Genomic DNA, 19,956 nt, shown 5'->3' on the forward strand with positions numbered 1-19,956 from the left:
TCCTTTAAAATCAGCCCCTATGTCTCAGCTGAACTAAAAAAAAAGGCCCCTAAAAGCCGTGATGAGACGACACGCATAAATACAGCTTACTGTATTTATAGAAGTGATGTGATTATTAGCATTGATAGTGTGCTTCTGGTGTATTGCAGTGACTGAAAAAAATGGTTTTAGACACTCAAGCGTTATAATTCATGAAATGGCAACATCTGTCTGTCAGGTATTGAATGAGTTCAGCCAGTCAGTCAATTGCACTGAAATTTGGTTTTGCCTTTCATGGTACCCTGAAAGAGATTTTTGCTCACCAACCCTAAGGTTGACATTTTTTATAATTAGATGTCTCAACGAGTATTGAATGGATTGCCATGAACTTTGCTACAGAACTCAGTGGTCCTGTTGTTATATTTTCCTCCAGCAATATCAGCAGTTTTATATTTGTGGCTCAGATTGAAATGTTCAGATTGGTGGCTCAATTGCAACGTCAGATTTAGGGTCTTTTTTCCCCGTGTTCAAATCTCAAGTGTTTAATCAGTCCAAAAATTTTATACATTATATACTGATATTAAAAGTTTGGTTTTCCTCAGTATACGTTTTGTATGTGTTAGCATGCAGACAGACATAAATGTCTTGTTTCATGTCATGTTCCACGTCATTGCACCGTAGCGTTTAGATTTAATGAGCTGTATTCCTTTTTAAAGTATTAATGGAGTCATTCTGAATAAATGAAAATACATTCTGAGTTTAAGATAAAGAAGTCAACTTTTTTAAATATGTGTGGAATGAAATGTATATTATGTGTGGATTTATTCACAGTCTGAGGTAATAAATATATATATATATATATATATATTTTTTTTTTTTTTTTTTTTTTTTTTTTTTCAAATAGTACAACAAATAGTCTTGAGACTTTGGAGGCTTTTTCTATCCCATGTTTAAGATTATTTTTGTTATTGTTCATTGTTTCCTGGCTGATTGCTGACCATGTTGCAGTTTGGATCTGGTATCCTCATACAGTCTGCATTGCTTTGATATATATTTGATATTAGTTATTTCAACAGTGTTTTCTTACTTAACAGACATTATAAGACACCATGAAGAACCACTCTCTTTCTTTTTGCATTAAAAAGGAGCCATGGGTATGATGAAAGGTTTATAATATAATGTTTTTTGGATACATTAACCGGGTTGACTTAGACTATGTGTCTTTGATCTTGAACATTACAGATCATATCTCCTTGTGCATGAGCTTGATTGGCTTGGTTAAATAATCTCTAAGGGCAGGTAATGTAGCAACCCACTAAAAACCTTATGGTCTTAACATAAAAAAACCAACAACAACAAAAAGTCATCTTATAAATCTGTAAAAGACTGATTTTGTGGTGCATTGTGTCTTCTAATGGAGTACTCTAAACCATCTCATGATGTTTTTCTAACCATAACTGAGGCTCTTAGCTCTTCCTCTAGGGCTTTCTCGCTGTACTACTTCAAGACTTCATAGCTGGCATCTTTTGATGATACCAAGGCTTTGGGGAACAATAAATGTCTCATAGTTTTACACAACAACTTTGTCACAATCAGATGAGCTAATTAGGCTTGAGCATTGAGATTAGTCATGCAGAGGTTTGGGAGAAGCGAGCGTAGAATAACAGCAACATGGGAACTGACAAAAAATCAGGAAGAAAAAGTTATATCAGCCACAGACGATATATCAGTCTGATGTTACAGCTTCTTTCTATTGAAAAATGCCTAAATATAACACAGCTTATTCATCTGAACAATTAGAAATATCTCAGTTAACTGGAAAAGAAGAATATGATTCACTTTGAAAACCTATTTATATGAGACAATACCGATGAGTACAATTTAATCAAACAAAAATCAAACACCCTTCAAAACCTCCTTTATATATGACTTTAATTTGGGGTAGAAATACATTTTCTGCATAGTGTGATCCAATTTTGCTAGCAGAAATTTACATTTCAGTATCAGTGGAAGTGCAAATGAGATGGTGAGAATAGCTCATGATGACAGGAATGTAGGAATATATATCTAATAAAGTATAAACCCAGACAAGGTAACAGTATCTGTCGTGCTGCATTTTAATTTGTGTCTGCAGATTTTCACGTATAATAACTACTTTGAGTTTTAAAAGTTTCTCTGTTCAGCTTGGCCAAAGAAGACTGTATTAGCCCTAAGTGATTAAGGGTATCTTCTTTGTAGAGTCTACTCAGCTTCTGTGGTGATTGCTGCTCATACAAGATTTGGAAAATCTCCTCAAGCTACCAACAAAGTCACAGGAAAGCAAAGTTTAATTCAGCACTTCAACCCGAGGCAAGGCACAGACAAAAATAAATAATCTCTAGGCTACACATATTCTGTGTTATACCAAAAAAGTAGCCTAAAACAAATCTGAATTCTTTAGAAATGCATAGAAAATGTTTTAAATAATTAAACCCCAGAGTTCCTTGGTGCCTGCAAGGAAAACATGTGATTGCACAGAAAGCAAGAGGATCATAACAGCAGATGAAAACAGCATCGTAATCCTGATCAATTAACTAATATTAAGAAATGGAAATAAACTATGGCATGTATAGCAAATATGAACAAATAACAGCCTCATAGAGAGACTAAACTATAATGACAGCTAGCAGCTATTTCTTTCTACCCGCAGAGACAATAAAAACTCACAACAAATACAATCTTTATTGTAAAAATTGTAGTTGTAAGTAACCAGCCATCCTCCTCCACCTCGTCCCATCTTTAGTTTTCCTACCTGCAAGTTAGGAAGGCCACTGTTGTCATGGCATCTCCAGAGATTCTCTTCTTTCTATGATTTCATGATTCAGTTAGCAGCAGCAGTCTTTTGTTGCAAGTTGTAGGGATACTCCCACCAGAAACTGCACTTGTAGAAAGGCTACTATGCCAAGCTCCCCAAGGCTGGAGAGCAGAACAAGAACAAGTTGCCCAAGATGGCATAGAGAGTCTGTCTGTGGTCACTGAGAGACGAGGAGGCTTACTGAAGAGCCAGCTGAATGACACTGAGGACTATCAAAAGCAACGTGCCACCTGGTTAGCAGTGATAAAACTATCAAAATAAGACTTTACATAGACTGCTATTAAAGGGCTCACGTTTGCTCACTGTGCAAGCAGATGTTTGACACGTATATCATAAAATCTCACAGATATCAATGATGATGCACTACCTTCTCAATATGACAGCATGCCACGTGTGAGAGACATTAAAGAGTTACCGTGAAGAAACATTAATTAGCAATCGCCCTGCGCTTTGTGAGTAACGACTGGGGCTTGTACTGGTATGTCAAAATGGCAAGCTCAAACTACAGCCAAGAACCTTAAGGTCATCGCTGTCTCATCAATTTCACCGCCTAAACAGATGGCTCAGTCTTTGAGTGTTTCCTCCAGAGAACCAGTGAAGCTCAGCTTTACAGTCAAGCCCAGAGCGGTGGAGGAAGCAAAAGCCCTAACAGTGAAAGCAAGTACGCTGGGCCAAGGGCAGAGAGAGAACCGAGTGTATTTCAAATTTACTCATGTCCAAAGGTCCAGTTCTCATTAAAATCAATTCCCTTCTTTCAAGTTGGAAGTGAGCAGAGAGTCATGGGTTCAAGATTCGTCAGACCACTGTTAGAGTGCTGGCTTGCTTCCAGCCAGTGAGCTGGAAAGAAGAGCTAATGCCTCTGGAGTTTGCACATACAGGCTGCGCTCCGTGTTAAGCCAGTGTGCAAAAGCACCTCGGGAGCAGTTCAACATGCAGACTGACAGTCAGGATTAGCCTGGGTAACTTCCTGATTTGATCTTTGGCTTTTCAAGTGATTGTCACTTTAAGGATGTTAGCGGAGGGTTTTCACTTAAACCAACATTCTTGTTGCTCTGAGTGTATTGAATAAAACTGTGGGACACTCATCCAGAAGGACACTAAAAGGGTCATGAACTGGTTAGCTGAACTGCTTAACATTGAAATGACCCCGGGAACCATTTCAAGCATAAAGCATCAATACCTGTGAGTGTTATGTTTTCCTGGATGGATTTGTATCTTAGTCCAGTAATCATACCTTTTAAAACACAATAAAATGGAAAACAAACAAAATATTTCCTCTCAGGGGCAAAGATCTGTGTGGAAGATATTTTTATTTGATTCATTTCCAGCGCAGTATTTGGCTTACTTTGAGCTCTGACAGCTTTGACAGTGTGGAGCCGGCATGTTTAATGCATTTTTTTTTCCAAAGCCGATGTTTTAATATTCTTTCTTCCTATAAAAAGTTCACGGTTGCCGTGTGCGATTAATGTTCAGACCCTTACATCCCGTGTATTTCTACAAAGGCAGGCGTGTTCCTTGGCTGAAGCTTGATGTAAATTACAGAATGATTCCAAGAGGCGCTGGGGTGGAAATAAACACACTGGCCATATAGTGACGTATGAGGAATGTCAATTGACGCCTGCAGCACACACACCAGATAATCCACTAACACACACACACACACATACACGAAAGAAGTGGTCCAGATAGAGCAGTATGACAGTGCCTGCTGCAGCACCAGCAGGACTTTCGATAATCCAGCCTTTATCAAGAGAGCACCCCATTAAAAAGACTTTCTGGCACCTCTCTCTCCCTATTCTTTTTTACATTTCCCGAAATTAAGAATCAGGTGTTTCATTAATGCCACGTAAACATCGCTGACAAACATTCACATTTAAGATACAGATCAGTGATAGAATGTTTAATTTCCAAGATAAGCAGCATTTAAATTGAACAGATAAGACACACATTGGTTAAACCTTCAGCAGCCAGCTGTGAAGCACAGAAGATATGATCTTTTTACCACATTCTCCATCCTCAGTTTTTACATATTTAATAAGTTCAGACGTCAGTAGCAGAATGAGCCCCTTTATCTGATTGTTATTGTCCCTTCAAAAGCTCCCCATGCCCTTTGTTCTCTGGTCTTAACCCATGGTCCAAGTGGGCGCTTGTATCTAAATTGCTCTTGGAGATAGTAAAGGGCCAAAATGAGCAGCACAAAGGCAATCAAGAGAATTGCTAATAATTTATTACGGTGTCTTTTATCTCAGCTCTCTTCGTGCTGCTCACCTCTTGTTCTCTCTATTGTCAGACCCTTTTGTCTCCGGTTCAGTCAAGTGCTGCTCTCTCACTGGCCTGAGAGAGGATTTAAATACAAAGCAGTATCTATTGAATTATCCAGATTTCAGATGTACTGCTGGGCACATCAAATGTTGAAAACCAGCCCAATAGCTGTGATCTATTATGTGCAATCACTATGAACTGCCAGTGTCACTCCATAAAAGAAATGATTGAATTTCTTTTATTCCACCATTTTTTTTCTGTCTATTACCAACAACAGGGGCCACCAAAGACATGGGCAAGATGCTTGGTGGAGAGGAGGAGAAGGATCCTGATGCTCAGAAAAAAGAAGAGGAAAGGCAAGAAGCGCTGAGGCAACAGGAAGAGGAGAGGAAGGCCAAATATGCAAGAATGGAGGCAGAGAGAGAAAACATCCGACAGGGCATCAGGGATAAGGTAAACTTTAATACTAATAGAGCCTCACGAGTTAATCATGGTCGAAGAGCTCTCATTGTTCTTAAACTGTTATCCAGTCCACGGACTAAACAAACTGCTGTTCAGCTGTTATACAGGCTTACAAACAGGTCTGTTTAGTAGAAATATGCAATGTAAACTTGGGCAGCATGGTTACAGCCTCACAGCAAGAAGGTCGTGAGGTTGTGAGTTCGGCTCCGCCACCTGTCCGGGGCCTTTCTGTGTGGAGATTGTGTCATTTCTCCGGGTACTCCCCCAGCTTTCTCTCCCAGTCCAAACACATGCAAGTAATAGGGTTAGGTTAACTGGTGATTCTAAATTGACGTTAGCTGTGAATGTGAGTGTGAACGCTTGCCCGTTTGTCTGTATTAGCCCTATGACAGACTGGCCTGTCTAGGGCATACCCCGCCTCTTGCCCTAGACAGAATAGGCTCCAGCCTCCGACTGACCCTAAATTGGACAAGGAGAGAATAGAAACAGTGTAAAAAAACAAATATAACTTCTGTAAAACAAAGTGGGATTGGCTTTAGTCGTAGAGAGATGCTGCTTTTGCTTCTCGTATAGTTCTGCTAACATGTCAATAAACCAAGCAGCAAACTCAACATCCCAAAAACTGCATTTCCTCAGGCTTCCTTAAAAACTTTTTGCATGTGTTTGATGACAGTTGGAGTCACTGATCTGGACCTTTCTGCTCATTTTATGCTGCTTGAGCTTTTGTAATGAAATTATTTGAGAAATATTTGTTTTTGTGATGAGGTACAGACTGTCCAGAAGTTTGTGCTTCAGTTTTGGTTTTACTAGTTTGTTAGCTAAAGTCGTCAGTGATATATGTGTCTGTGTTCAGCCCACACAGGGCCATGAATCCAGGCTGCGAACCAGTCTAGGTGGTATTGGCTAATAACTCAACAGTTACCCTTTCTGATCCAAAAACTGCAACATCTGACAGAAAAACATAGTGATAAACATACTGAGGCTTCAAACTGCAGGGTCAGAACCAGAGGGTGAAGTCATGGTGGTTACATCCATCTTTTATACACTGACTGCAATAAATTCAATCTGCTCTAAAAAAAAAAACATCTCTTGCATTTTGGTGACTGTTGTTCGAGACCGATTAGCTTCAGGCCCGTCATAAACAGCTCAGCTTTACTCATGGTCACAAAACAGTGCAGCGAGACCATTGCACAAATATAATCAACAGCATCAGCCTCTCTGGCATGGCTCTATAAGGATTCAGCAAGTACTATAAATCAAGCTTTATACTGCAAATTGCACTTTCAAATGAATTAGCTAATGGAGAATGGAGGTTTAAAAAACTGGACTATATATTAGTCCTTCTGTTTTGATTTAAAACTCTGCACTCTTAATTTTTTTTAATTACTGCATATAGGTCCTTAAACATATTCCCTTCTGGAGTTCATTTTCAAAGTTCAATAGAAATTCTTGACTTAGTGGCCCTTTTTATGTCACTAAGATAATTCTGGCTTTGATAATGTTTAAATTAATATTTGATTAGGCTGTAATAAGATATGATGATCAAAGTATCTGCAGCTTGCCGGGAAGGGTTACCCTTCACACTGCTAATAATGCATTAGATATTTGACTTGAATGCCCTGAGAGAGACTGAAACTTTTCTATGTGTAGCTCTTATAAAACTTATGTTTGGAGTTTGGGGATCAACTCTAAACTCTGCTGAGCCGCAGCACTTTTCCTTCTCGCTCTCTCTGTCTTTTTTTTTTTTTTTTTTGAAACAATGGTAGAAAAGAGGCAAAAAAGAACAATATGACAGCATATCTTTGGGAAGCGTTTGATTATAGCAAGGTGAGAGGGGCTGACTAAGCACTAAGGGGCTGTTCGTTTCAACTGATGCAAGTCTTTGTCACTGTGGAACAAGTCTAAAAAAGAGAGAGAGACCGAGTGGAAACAGAGGGAGTTATAGAAGAGAGCTACATCAACCAATTATACCAATGTTTGTTTTATTTCTGTCAGAAATTCAGAAGAAATATTTCTTAGGTACTGAAGTAAGATACACCCCTCCACCCAGTCAAAAAATATTTAGTTTCTCGATCTTGCTCAAGTTAAACTTTTCTTCATAGTCACATCTTTAAAATAGTCATTGTTGAAGATATGTATATGAGGATTCCCACATTTCCAACTGCAGCAGCTGGAGTGTTAATATACTTTTGGTATTGAAAGATTTGTGACAGTTTATGAATTATTACCGGTATATAAAATGTTGTCAGTAAAGCAGTCGACACCGTAAGAGATATCTATGCTCATGTGTACTACTGGGGACACAGGAAAGCATCAGTGCTGAGAGATTACGTCATTCTTTAAAATGGCAACAACATCCACCAACCACTCAACCTCTGACAGTCCGTGTGCAGCCTGGAGCGGCTGAGTGAGTCAAATGTTTGCTAGGGACTGCAGTTTGTGTCCTATATGGAGGTTTCATGTTTTTGTTTTGCTTAATTTTCACTTGGGTTTTCTTTTTTCTTTTTGTTTTTAAGACACCTCTTAGTTTAAGGCACCAAAAGCATTTGGTTAGGTTTTGGAAAAGATGGTAGCTTAACATTAACATTGCATATTACCCAGTGTATGTATGCAAAGGATTGTTTACAAGAAAATACACCTGATGAGCTGTGAGTTTGACCCACCTAAAGATACACAAACATTGTCCTTTAGCATTGATGTCGTTCCTCACCATTTGATGGTTAAGGCTGAGATGTGACAAAACATCAGTATTTGATGCCGTTTCTGAAAATCAGTGGATTTAACTGAACCGAGGAGAAAATGAAAACCTACAATTCAACAGTTCTGAAGGATTCTTCTGTTGGCCTGATCTGAGCCAGTCTAGCCTAAAATAATATATTGTAATAAAACACAATTTAGTATGCGGTATAATTGAAAAATAATGTCAAAAATCATTGTTGGCTAATCCAAATCAGCCATAAATGTGACTTATAGTCTGTCGCGGCGTTAGTGCTGTGATAGACTGTTGGCCTGCCCAGGGTCGACTCCCACTCTTTCCTTATGATACCTGATTTAGGCCTAAAATTGTCAAAATGTAATAAAGCCCTGGAACATCTTGTAGGTAGCCAGTATTTTTAGACAAAGACATTCTGAGGATAGAGACCAGATCATGTTAGATATAATCTCTGTCATGACTGGCTGCTTCAAGTAAAATAATGAGAAACCAGAAATAACAAGTGCTTTGTCAGTGTGTCCAACTCTGTTGATTCAGCTCTTTGATACATATTTATTTCCAAGATTGTCTTTTCATTTTTTTAAACTGTAATCAAGTCTTTGAGGCTCAAACCTCAAAGAGAAAAAAACACAAGATCTTGACAAAAGAGTGGTTTAGTCATGAAGGCAAAAAACAAAAAATATTTAAAGCAACAGTTTTTTTCAGCTGTTGTTCTCTCAAACAGTCATACAGCTTCACTCCACAGACATACCCACATTGTTCCTCTCTGCAGTGGAAATGCAACTCCTCCTTTAAGATATTTATTGCCACAGAATCACATTAGTGTGTGCCTGGCAAAGCAGTCAAGAGGTCATGGAGGAGTGCAGCTCATTTTCCCCTTCCCTGCCTCAAGATCAACTATCACTCGGCCCGCTGACCTCCCCGTGCACTGCAACCTTTTCCTTGCAGTCCTCCTGTATTGATTTTTCTCAATCTATGACCACAAATGCACAAAATACACCAAACTGGACACAGATCCTCAGGTTTAATGCAGAAATTGAAGTCAGGATCCTAGTTTCCGTATGGCAACAAATTCAATCGATCCATCTATTCTGAATTCATAAAAGATTCAGGTTCAATTGTGGTGCTTGAACTAATGTGTTGAAATAACGATGAATTATTTCAGCCTGTCTGGACTTGTTTGTTTCATGTTTCATGTCATATTGTCACAGTGTTTGGTTAGTTATGGGCATATCATAAAATACAAAATCACTTCCATACTATCTTCCATGCAGTTCTTCACAGACATTACAGTATGGCTGTGTCAGTGGACTTACTAGTGGAATGCATTTCCCAGCTGATGTCTTTAATGTTTTAACAAGCTTGTTGTTCTCCAAACATACTCTTGATTTAGTAGTAGTCTTAATAATGGGCTTTTTAAAAGCAAACCTTGTCCAGGACACCTGCCAAGTGCCTCTGTAGCTACATAAAATATCCAGGAAGGTTAAATTAGAGCTAGCAGCAGTTCAAGCCTCCATATACACCCACAAAAACATAACCAAAAATAAAACAAGAACCTGAACTTCTTTCTGCATCTAATTGCAGAAATCAGTTGCAACAGGACCTAAAGGTTGCTATATACATTGTGTTTAACTTAATTTGCGTGTAGCCTCAAGCTAAACCATGCAAATTAAGAAATCTGTTACTTTATAAGAATACTTATTGCTTTCCAATTAACCAGTCACCACCTCCTGGAATTGCTTGAAATATTCATGTCTTTATGTTCCTATATTTAAAAGAAACTGATATTTTAAAGTGAATCCTAGTTTTCTCTGCAAGCCTCGTGACCAGCATTAAAGCAAAAAACAAAAACAAAACAAACAAAAAAGCAATTAACTAGCTTAAGGCCCTGTGTCTACAAATATAATAAATACGCTTTTGGACAGACACTAATTGACAGAATGAATAGACTTTATAAAGGGTTGAGTTTAAAAAGAGGCAAATATACTGCTTAATGAAATGTAACAATGAAATTTATTATTCATTCATATTTCAAGTTCTTGACAAAATTAGTTGATCATAATTGGTGAAGAATTTTGGCCTTAACTATGCAGGTTGGTTGGTGAATATTTAATACAAATTTAATAAAACTGCATATTCTAATCCCTTGTCATCAGATACAGCTTTGCTGTCAGATTTTGCTGTCATAGCAGGGATAGATACAAGGTGTCTTTTGAACCCTCCATACTAATATCAGATGCTGAGTGATTTTAGAGCTCCTTCATCGGGTAACAAAGAACAGCACAAATTAGGTAAATAGGAGTTTGAGGGGGTTGTGGTAGGGAAAGGCTTAAGTTTGTCAGTCAGGACACTGTTCTGTTTAGAAATTTTGGTCATTGCTTTGTTATGTTTAGGCAACACAACTCAACAACAAAGGACACTTTGTGTATCTTGTGAGACTCAAGCAGGTTTGACACATAGTGGAAGTATGTGAATGAGAATGGGGTGTTGTTTCATGCATGAAGCATAGCCCAGGTGCAGGCTGTGTAAAGATGCCCCTGAGACAATCCAGCACATAACAGCAGGGTGCAAGATGCTAGCAGGCAGGGCATACATGGAACGCCATAACCAAGTCGCTGGTATAGTATACAGAAACATCTGTGCCAAGTATGGCCTGGAGGTCAAAATGGGAGACGCCCCTAATGGTGGTGGAGAATGACAGAGCAAGGAATCTGTAGGACTTCCAAATACAGACAGACAAAATGGTAGTGGCTAACCAACCAGACATAGTGGTGGTAGACAAACAGAAAAAGACGGCCGTAGCGATAGATGTAACGGTTCCAAATGACAGCAACATCAGAAAGAAGGAACACGAGAAACTCGAGAAAATCCAAGGGCTCAGAGAACAGCTGGAGAAGATGTGGAGGGTGAAGGTAACAGTGGACCCAGTGGTAATCGGAGCACTAGGTGCAGTGACTCCCAAGGTAGGCGAGTGGCTCCAGCACATCCTGGGAACAACATCGGGAGATCTCTGTCCAGTAGAGCGCAGTCCTAGGAACAGCTAAGATACTGCGCAAGACCCTCAAGCTCCCAGGCCTCTGGTAGAGGATCCAAGCTTGAAGGATAGACTTTATTCAACTGAAAGAACCATTTTCATCATTGTAACAAAACTGACTACATGAACTTAAAAGAATTATGCTAAAATTCAATTTTTTGTCAACTCATCCATCTAGCCTACCTGTACAGATTTGGTGGTTTTATGGTAACATCCTGCAGGCTTCTGTCTTTGCTTCTGTCTTGATTGCAACATCTACACTGTGTTCATTTTCTAACTATTTTTTGTTTTTACCTGTTTTTCCTTTTACCGTGCAGTATGGCATCAAGAAGAAGGAGGAGAAGGAAGCCGAGGCAGCAGCTGCTATGGAGCAGGCCTCCGAGGGCAGCCTCACCCGCCCGAAAAAAGCAGTTCCTGCTGGCTGCGGGGATGAGGAGGAAGAAGAGAGCATCGTGGATACGGTCATGAAATTCATCCCTGCACCACTCATGGATATGTTCAATAAAAAGTAACAGCGTTCTGGCAGAAAAATGGTTAACTTCTTACAACGTCCATCTAATCAATGCTGTACCACCCTGCCCCACCTCCAGCTGCAGCCACACCTTTCTTCACCTCCCTCCCACCCAGTCAACTCAACTTCTAAGTGTCCTGGAATTACACAACATGCTGTGATTTTGCCCTTAAGTTAAACTTTCTGATCTCACGGTGATTCATACTTTTTAATATCTCCGACAGAGATCTTTCTTGATAACCTGTGATTATTATCGTGTTTTAAAAAGTATGCAACACCTACACAGATCAAATGTCTTTACTTAAGGCAAACTGATGGCATGTTTTCAAAATGCCCAGCACTTAGAATACGACCAGATATCACCCATCATCCACCCTTTTTGTTTGTAAATAGCCTCGGTTATATAAAAAGAGTACTATATATCAGTGAAATATGACGTATAACAAGATAACTAAGAGTATAAGCCATATTTTTAACTTGTAAGAAATGATCCAAATCATATCAAATTTAATTGAATCGTCCTGTTATGTTCTTGCTAATATTTGATACATACAGTGTATATATACTTGCATTTTTATTGGTTTTCCTTGGTTAGGATCAGTCCCACAAACTGTCCCATATGTTCTCACTGTTTTAATGTAAACGTGTGGTACGAACACTGGCAGAGCCAATACATCTGTAAACTCAAAAGTGAAGGAATTCAGTTGAAATGAAACTTCTTTTTTTTTGCTTTGTTTTGTTTACTTTTTTAAGCATGCAGTAAAGTTGTGAAGTACATATATGGATACCATTTCCTTTGTTATGATGAAGCAAAATACACTGAAAATTTGAGGCAATAACTGGTTTTTCATTTTTATTTAGTTAACGTCTCATCCACCACCGTGTACAGTAAGTGATAATTGACTTTGTGTCTAAAATGTTCTTCCATGGAGGAAATTATAAATGTTCTCCATAAAGTTTGTCTTAAAAAGAGTAAGATGAAGATGAGATCCTTAAATTCCATAAAGTCACTGGCTATACATGTTTGAGGCTTAAAAAAAACAAAGTTCTTTTCCTTCTGTGGTGTTGCGCACTCAGCGTTTTGTAATAGGAAATGTAAACGTTTGGCCAGGCTTGTTAATTTCGAATCGTGCTAACACTTTCATCATTTTACTTTTTAAAAAGACACTTCCCAAACACAACTATGTTGTGAATACACTATATGTGAACAGACAGTGACAATAGTGCAATATATTGTTCAAAATGAAGTTGTCTCGTGTCCGTTGGTTTAACTGATGGGAGTCGAGTCCCAAATCAGCAATAACAGACAATCTTCATTGTTGTGTGTTTGAAGTTAATCCTTAATGTTAGTCGATGTTAAAGACGCGAGGGTGGCTACTTACTGTAGCGAGACTTAAGCCTTCATTGGTCAGAGGTATTTACTTAAAACAAGGAAGAGAGAAAGTGGGATGATTCGTTTAATGTTGTGAGAAGTGTTCATCCACGTGACATACAGCATCCAGGGTTTGTGTTCAAAGTTACAAACTGCAGGTTTTTACAAGCAGACATTAACAAATCAAAGTCATCCTTGGCATCATGAAAAAATAACATTTACCTGCTGTTTATAGCTTACAGTTTACTCTGCCTTGCAGGTAACTGTAATAGCACAAATTTAAAAACAAATGAGGACAGAATAAATATATTCTCCTCATGCCTTTTCTTTAAATTTCTCCATCATTCCCAGTGTCTTGTTAAACATTCCAGATATTTCAGACATTCCACCAGACTCGAGCTGGTAACACGCAAACTTAGATTTACACTACACCTCAGTAAATGCCTTTTCAGCCTACAAGTACATCACAATGAATAACTTAAATTTGATGCTGTAACCGCAAAATTAATGGCACTAAAATGTTGCTGCAGAGAGGTTATATTAGCTGCCATTTAGGAAAAGTCCCGCATGAAGTCTAGGGGAAATCATAAATGTGCTTTTTGCAGTGATCAGTTACATTTTGTGACAAATTTTGTTGGAAAATACTTTTGTGATCCACTTGTGCGCAGTAGCCATAGGTAGGTGTTAAATTAGGGTTTTCAAAACCAGCTGTTTTGCCACATTATGACAGTTTTTATTAAGCTAGCTAACCATGAAATGACACTAATTCTGATCTTGTGTATTTCTGTGGCGTAGAGAAAGGGAAATTTAGCTTCTCTCTGTGTTTTGTGAGCTCTGTAATCATGGTGAATATATATACATATATACCCTGAAAATGTTAAAACAAAATCAAATGGCACAGTGTGGTAAGATCATCTGTAGAGCACATTTATTGAACTTCCTGTGATTTTATAGTACCTGTAAACTGCCTTTGCCAGCCTCTGTTCCTACAGTGTGTTAGCAGCTAGCTAGAAGCCAGTAGATGTTTCATGCACTCAAATCCATCATCACAGCAGTTATTCAGTCAAACCAAAGAATAGTGCTGTTAGTATTAGACCTAGTCAAGGGGTGTCATTCACATTTAGTTCCTGCATATCTGATTTATTTTAAAATTCTCAGGTATTCTAGTAATGTTTTCATAGACGTTAAACATAATTAGCCTTCACTTAGAGTCTCATTGGGTTCTCGGCTAAAGTATTTTATATTTTCATTGCTAGCGGATTAGCAAGCCTATAGCTACGGTCTTTCTTTATGAGTGAAATATCTCTTTTTTTGGCCCAGATAATAATCTAGAAAGCTACAATTACTGCCCCTGCAAAGGACGACAACACCTTAGCAAACGTCGTTAGCGCGTGCATTCCTTCAGGCTATGAGTGAGTGTGCTCTGAAATCAGATCAAGCTTTGCTTCTCATCCACTGACATCATCATGGACTCATTCATCATCATCATCATCATCATCATCATCTTGTAAATGTCGGTTGATTGCGCTCCAAATGGCTTTTTGATCACTGCCTAAACAAACTGCCCAAGTCATGCGTAATCAATATCCTGTTGTCCAGTAGACTGTGTCAGACACCCAGTCAGTCATTTGTGCCGCTCATACAGCCATTGATAGAATTTAAAAAGCTGCCTGAAAAACATGGCACAAAAAAGGAAAAAAAAATTCTTTTGATGTGACTTGAATGTAACTGTCTGACGTTTCTCTCTTCTTGCATCTGTCTCTCTCTTTTCTGTACTTGTTGAGAAGATATTTAGTCTGGTGCAGTATGTTTTTCTTTCTTGTCTGTAGCCGGTCCTGTCCTCTGGTGGTTGATATTTTGAGAGAAGAAAAAAAAAAAACATGTTCATTTAGTGTATTCTTTTGTACTGCAAAATCTTCTCATCCTCCTCCTCTCTCTTTCTCTCTTTCTCTGTAGCTCCCTATTTGTTGACCAACATGTATGCATGCTTATGGTGTGCGATGTAGGCAAGGTTGTTGATATAATCGTTCCGTGTCCTCTCTGTGTTTCAAAGCTCCACCTGTTAGCCTCACTGCATGCCATTTTAGACTAATATTTCGGTCTGTAACTTTCCTGCAAAAATGGAATCACCGCACACTGAGAATAAAGTGATTTCATATGATTTTTCATCGTCTTGTGTTTCTGCATTCAAACGGTACAGCAGCAAGTCTTTGGCTACCTGTGTGTACAAGAGAAAAAAAAGAAAACAATATATGGAAGGAGTGGTAGAGTGATGTAGTGTGTTTCTGGGAGGCGGGATCATCCCCGCTTTGTGACTCTGAGACGTGGCCTGCCGTCATGGATCATATCCCATTGCATGGCATTCGTTGAGGAAGTATGTGCAAAGACCTTTAATGTATTTCACATGTTACTGTTTGTGTCAGTCAAACCTGTTTTTCATCTCAACATGACTGTTGTGCATTTTTTACTTTTTTTTTTTTCTCAGAAGGAATTTCAACATCTATTCAATAAAAGCGAAAAGGGCTGTAAACAGAATGCAGTTTGTCGTTCAAATCGTAATTGGAGGCAGACCTGACTTGTGATCGTGTCACAGTGAGTACATAGACATCAAAGAGATGCAAATATCTCTCATAGCAAACTGGTTGCCATAAGTGCATCTGTGATAATGGGTTTACGGGTAACGGCAGACCTTTAACATCAAACAAATCCACTGAAAAGATAATGGCGGTATGCCGAGGAGGGATTAGGGATGGCGCCCGACTTTTGCGCTGGTTTTAATTTGGAACAGAAAGCAGGCAGAAAGTAAAACCAAATTATTCAATTAATGTGTTTTGACATTTCTGTGTTTACTCCTTATCTCACTATTTTGGATTTCTAATGTTGCTTGCCCACAAGGTTGCAAGCATCACATTTTAGCATTTACTGTTCAAGGCTTGTCATTTATGTACCTCCCACTCATGCATCAGCAAGTTCCACTTGGTAAAGGTATGCTGACATTCTTCATTCTTCTCTGCAGTGCTGCCGTGCGTTTTCAGAAATACACAGCTTTTTTACAAGAATAACAAACACGTTAATATATCCATAAATAATAGTATTTTCACTTGTGTGATAAATCAGGCAATTTGGATGCATTCTGTTGCACTTCAGAAACTACATGTGGTTTCCAGTGCACATGGGGAAAATCTTTCTTACTGTCTGTTCCAGCAGATGCTGAGCAATTTATGCTCCGCCGGCTCTTCACGCATAGATACCCCCATCACTTGACAGGTTGTTATTATTAGTATTTAAAATGGCATTAACAGCAATATATTAAGATTAACAACTAAATACAACCTTCATATTTTTGAATAAAAAATGGACTAAATGTCTTTTCTAAAGTTACCTGGAGTCATTCACAACACCAAATGAAGCAAAGACGTATTCAAAGCATTTCCTCAAGCTTAACTCAGAGAAACAAGGCTTATGTCAGTTGTGTTTGTACATGAACCCATATATTCTTCTATTTTCACCAGAGTCGAGGCTGCGAAATTACTACTACGCTAACTGAGATCACTGTTAAAGAAAAGATGGGACAGATTTTCTCTTTCACTTTATATACGTTTTAAAAAGTTTTCAAAATAAATTAAAACACACCCCAAACCACCAACATCTGTCTCTGTGTGTGCCACTATATGCTCACAGTCATTTCCCCAGTGGATTTTCATAACAGCTCTGGACTCTTTAAATCTTGATTGTAGTTGCCTCCTACGATTTCAACCTCCTCACACTTTTGAGCACACAGAAGGGTCTTGGTTCCCCCTCTGCAATAAAAGTCCACAAGTCTCCCTGCAGGAAATGGAGGTATAAATCAATTCCATTAGCATTCATGCACTGAGGCAGCTTTTTCACACCCAGCAGCCTTTGTGCTCTCTGAGCAGCACTTAGGCAGCAGGAGAGCCACGGCTCTATTGGTGTCCTATAGACATGCAACAGTCGATGTCAATTAACTGCTCTCTACTGGGCACTGACTCCTGGCTTTACACCATTCACACTGAAACTGGAATCAGTGTTTTTTTCTCTTTTATAAAAAACTTAATGGGAACATGGACAGAACTGCTGTCGCACTGTTGTGATATAATATATAACTCTATTAACAATAAATCTAAATGACAATAATAGCCAGATAACCTGAGTGATAACCTGAGGCTATCCAAACCTACTTGTCTATATGTGAAAAAGTAAATGTCCAACTAAAGCTAGCATGACTTGATGCTTTTTGTGGTTAACCACAGTTAATTCATGATCTAACAATCCAGGTTTGATAGCTTTTTTCATAATCCCACAATACTGAATGAAGCAAATGAAAAATACTCAGCCATACTGCAATTAGGTCTTTACGTAATATTTATTTACCGTATAGATGCTAAACCAAATTCTCCCTCCCCTCACCACCAGCTGGTCACGGCTGATGGCCGCCCCTCCCTGAATCTGATTCTGTCGGACGTTTCATCTGGTAAAAGGGAGTTTTTCCTTCACACTGTTGCCGAGTGCGTGCTGACAGGCGGTGCCCGGTTTCTGGGGTTTTCTCAGTATTATTGTAGGGTCTTTACAAGTATTTTAAGGCACCTGCTGTGGTAATTTGGCGCTTAAAAATAAAACTGAATAAAGTTGAAGTGAATTCAGTTTGATTCAGCTGAAATGATTTCATGGAGTGTGACTCTCCAATCTCTGTGGACATAAATCAGAGCTCCAACATTAAAGTGGATTTGTTGTCATTTTACATTCATCAGACCATTAAAAAGTTATCAACAGTTGTTACAGCTCTTTGCCGATCACACGTGTGACTCTTCAAGATGGATCCTCAGGTCTTCACTGAATGGAAGGAGCGTTATACATGCAGTATGTGCATGTTTGCTGAAAAACTCTGTTGGCTATTGTGAATGGACAGGTCATTTTCCTGGACTGTTTAGAGACTTGTGCCTCGTAATGTCAGAAGAGTGTTTTCAGACTTTAGTTTGTGAGGATTTACTCATCTTATCTTTATGTTTATCTCTTTAAGTTATTGTTTGGTTAGGTTTGGTTATATTTACCAGAGAAGAAGCTTTTTAATAACAAGGTGAGGCAACATGTGACACTAATAATATCAGTGCATATTTTATGTGCTCTTACTGACCTGCTATTCTGCGTGACGGCGATGCTGGAGGGAATCGTTTTCTGAATCAGATGCCAAAACACATCTGACAGATGAAATGAATAGGTTTTTATTGCATAATTACACAATCTGTACAGGTACAGTCAGTTGTAATAAGCATATTGGAACAAATCATGCTGGGAATACATGAAGAGCTATCCTAAATTGCAACTTACAGGCTTAAAGGACCAGCAGCTGAAGTCCTTGTATGATATCCCAAAGGCCATCAGCTCAGAGATCCTGTAGTCGATGCTTTTGGCAGCAACCAAAATACCAGCAGAATGTTCACCATTCTTAATTCTCTGGCTCATTGCATAATGTCAAGCCCACAATCATTTGATTAACAGCAAGTTTACTTTTAAAGAAGCTGTATCTCCTGTAAGTTTAAGTTTATTCTTATAGGTCTGCGAACAACAACAGTACACATGTGTGTGCTTGTGTAGTTTTACAGTGAAACATACAGTAAGACCAACAGTGTGCGTTCAGTGTGGTCATATTTCTACAGAGCAAAACCAAAACACAGAAACAGGAAATCACTCTGAAAAAGGTTTGTGTGTTTTCTCATTCAACTAAATCCAAAATGGACACACTGCTCCAAACAGATAAGCCTGCTGACTCCTCTGATTAGCATATGGTGATTATGTATATGCAAATTAACTCTTGGGAAGTAAATGTGATTCAAGTCTGTGAAAACACCTCACTCTCCATTTTCAGCCCTGTATCCACTGGACTCAGATAGGTATCAGCAGCATCCTGGGGACCCTGTGATTGACAAGTCCACTGACATAAGATTGCAGCAGCCGGCAAAGCTCAGGTGAAGCTATAATAGGTCCATTTAATGAAAAAGTAGCTCAGAGACCTTCCCCACACATATCAGCAACAGACAAGGGAGCTGCGGTTTTTTATCCACCTTGGTGACAAGAGGTCGGACGTATTATAAGGCGTTTAATTTAAGCAGAGGACTCCCAGGGAACAATCTTCCATTTCACTGTGTTAAAAGGAGCAGACAAATGGGCAGAAAAGGATTTAAAAAGTTCAGTTAAAGAGCACTGCTGACCTCAATTAACGAGCATTTCTCCTCCGAGTATGAAGTGCTACATAGCTGACATGCGATGATGCGCAGTCTTTGTCACTGTTCCTCGAAACCTTATGCGAGTTGCTCTGCATTATCTATAAAACTCCCTCCATCTAAGAACAGAAGAGGGAGACTGGGAATATGAATACTGCATGAACTCCTCAATCAGGATTTGAAGGAGGTAAACAGGATGTTTTCCTCCTTCTATAAATACCACAGCGCTTCAGTAACGTCTCCTTCTGGGAATCTGTCAGTCGGAAGTGCTGCTTCTTCTGTCTCCCAAAAGAAAAATACAATAAATCAACCAGCATTCACACTGGGATAGCAGCTGTGCTATAGATTCAGCTGATGTGGCTCAGGATTCTCAAACTTTTCTGTTATTCTGTTTTTAGAGCTAAATAAATGTGGTACTACCTGACATAGTTTTTTATTAGTGTCACTGCCCTTCATGTATTCAGGTAAGATTATTCTCTTCTTTCTTAACCTGTAATTCTTTTCGTCAGTTGTCTAGAGTGTGTAACTGT

At 38.9% G+C, this 19,956-nt stretch overlaps 1 protein-coding gene across 2 annotated transcripts in view; it reads left to right on the forward strand.

Moving 5' to 3' along the window:
* The window catches only part of cplx1 (complexin 1), a 59,670-nt gene extending 44,322 nt beyond the window's left edge, over positions 1-15,348 (forward strand). For both annotated transcript variants that reach the window (XM_085171601.1, XM_085171607.1), the window contains exons 3-4: positions 5,373-5,548; positions 11,622-15,348. In XM_085171601.1, coding sequence (XP_085027727.1) covers positions 5,373-5,548; positions 11,622-11,816 — 371 coding nt within the window. In that variant the 3' untranslated portion in view covers positions 11,817-15,348. The remainder of the gene's footprint in view (positions 1-5,372; positions 5,549-11,621) is intronic.
* Positions 15,349-19,956: the final 4,608 nt, after the last annotated feature.

Source organism: Neolamprologus multifasciatus, chromosome 2 (assembly GCF_963576455.1).
Source record: "Neolamprologus multifasciatus chromosome 2, fNeoMul1.2, whole genome shotgun sequence".
NCBI lineage: Eukaryota > Metazoa > Chordata > Actinopteri > Cichliformes > Cichlidae > Neolamprologus > Neolamprologus multifasciatus.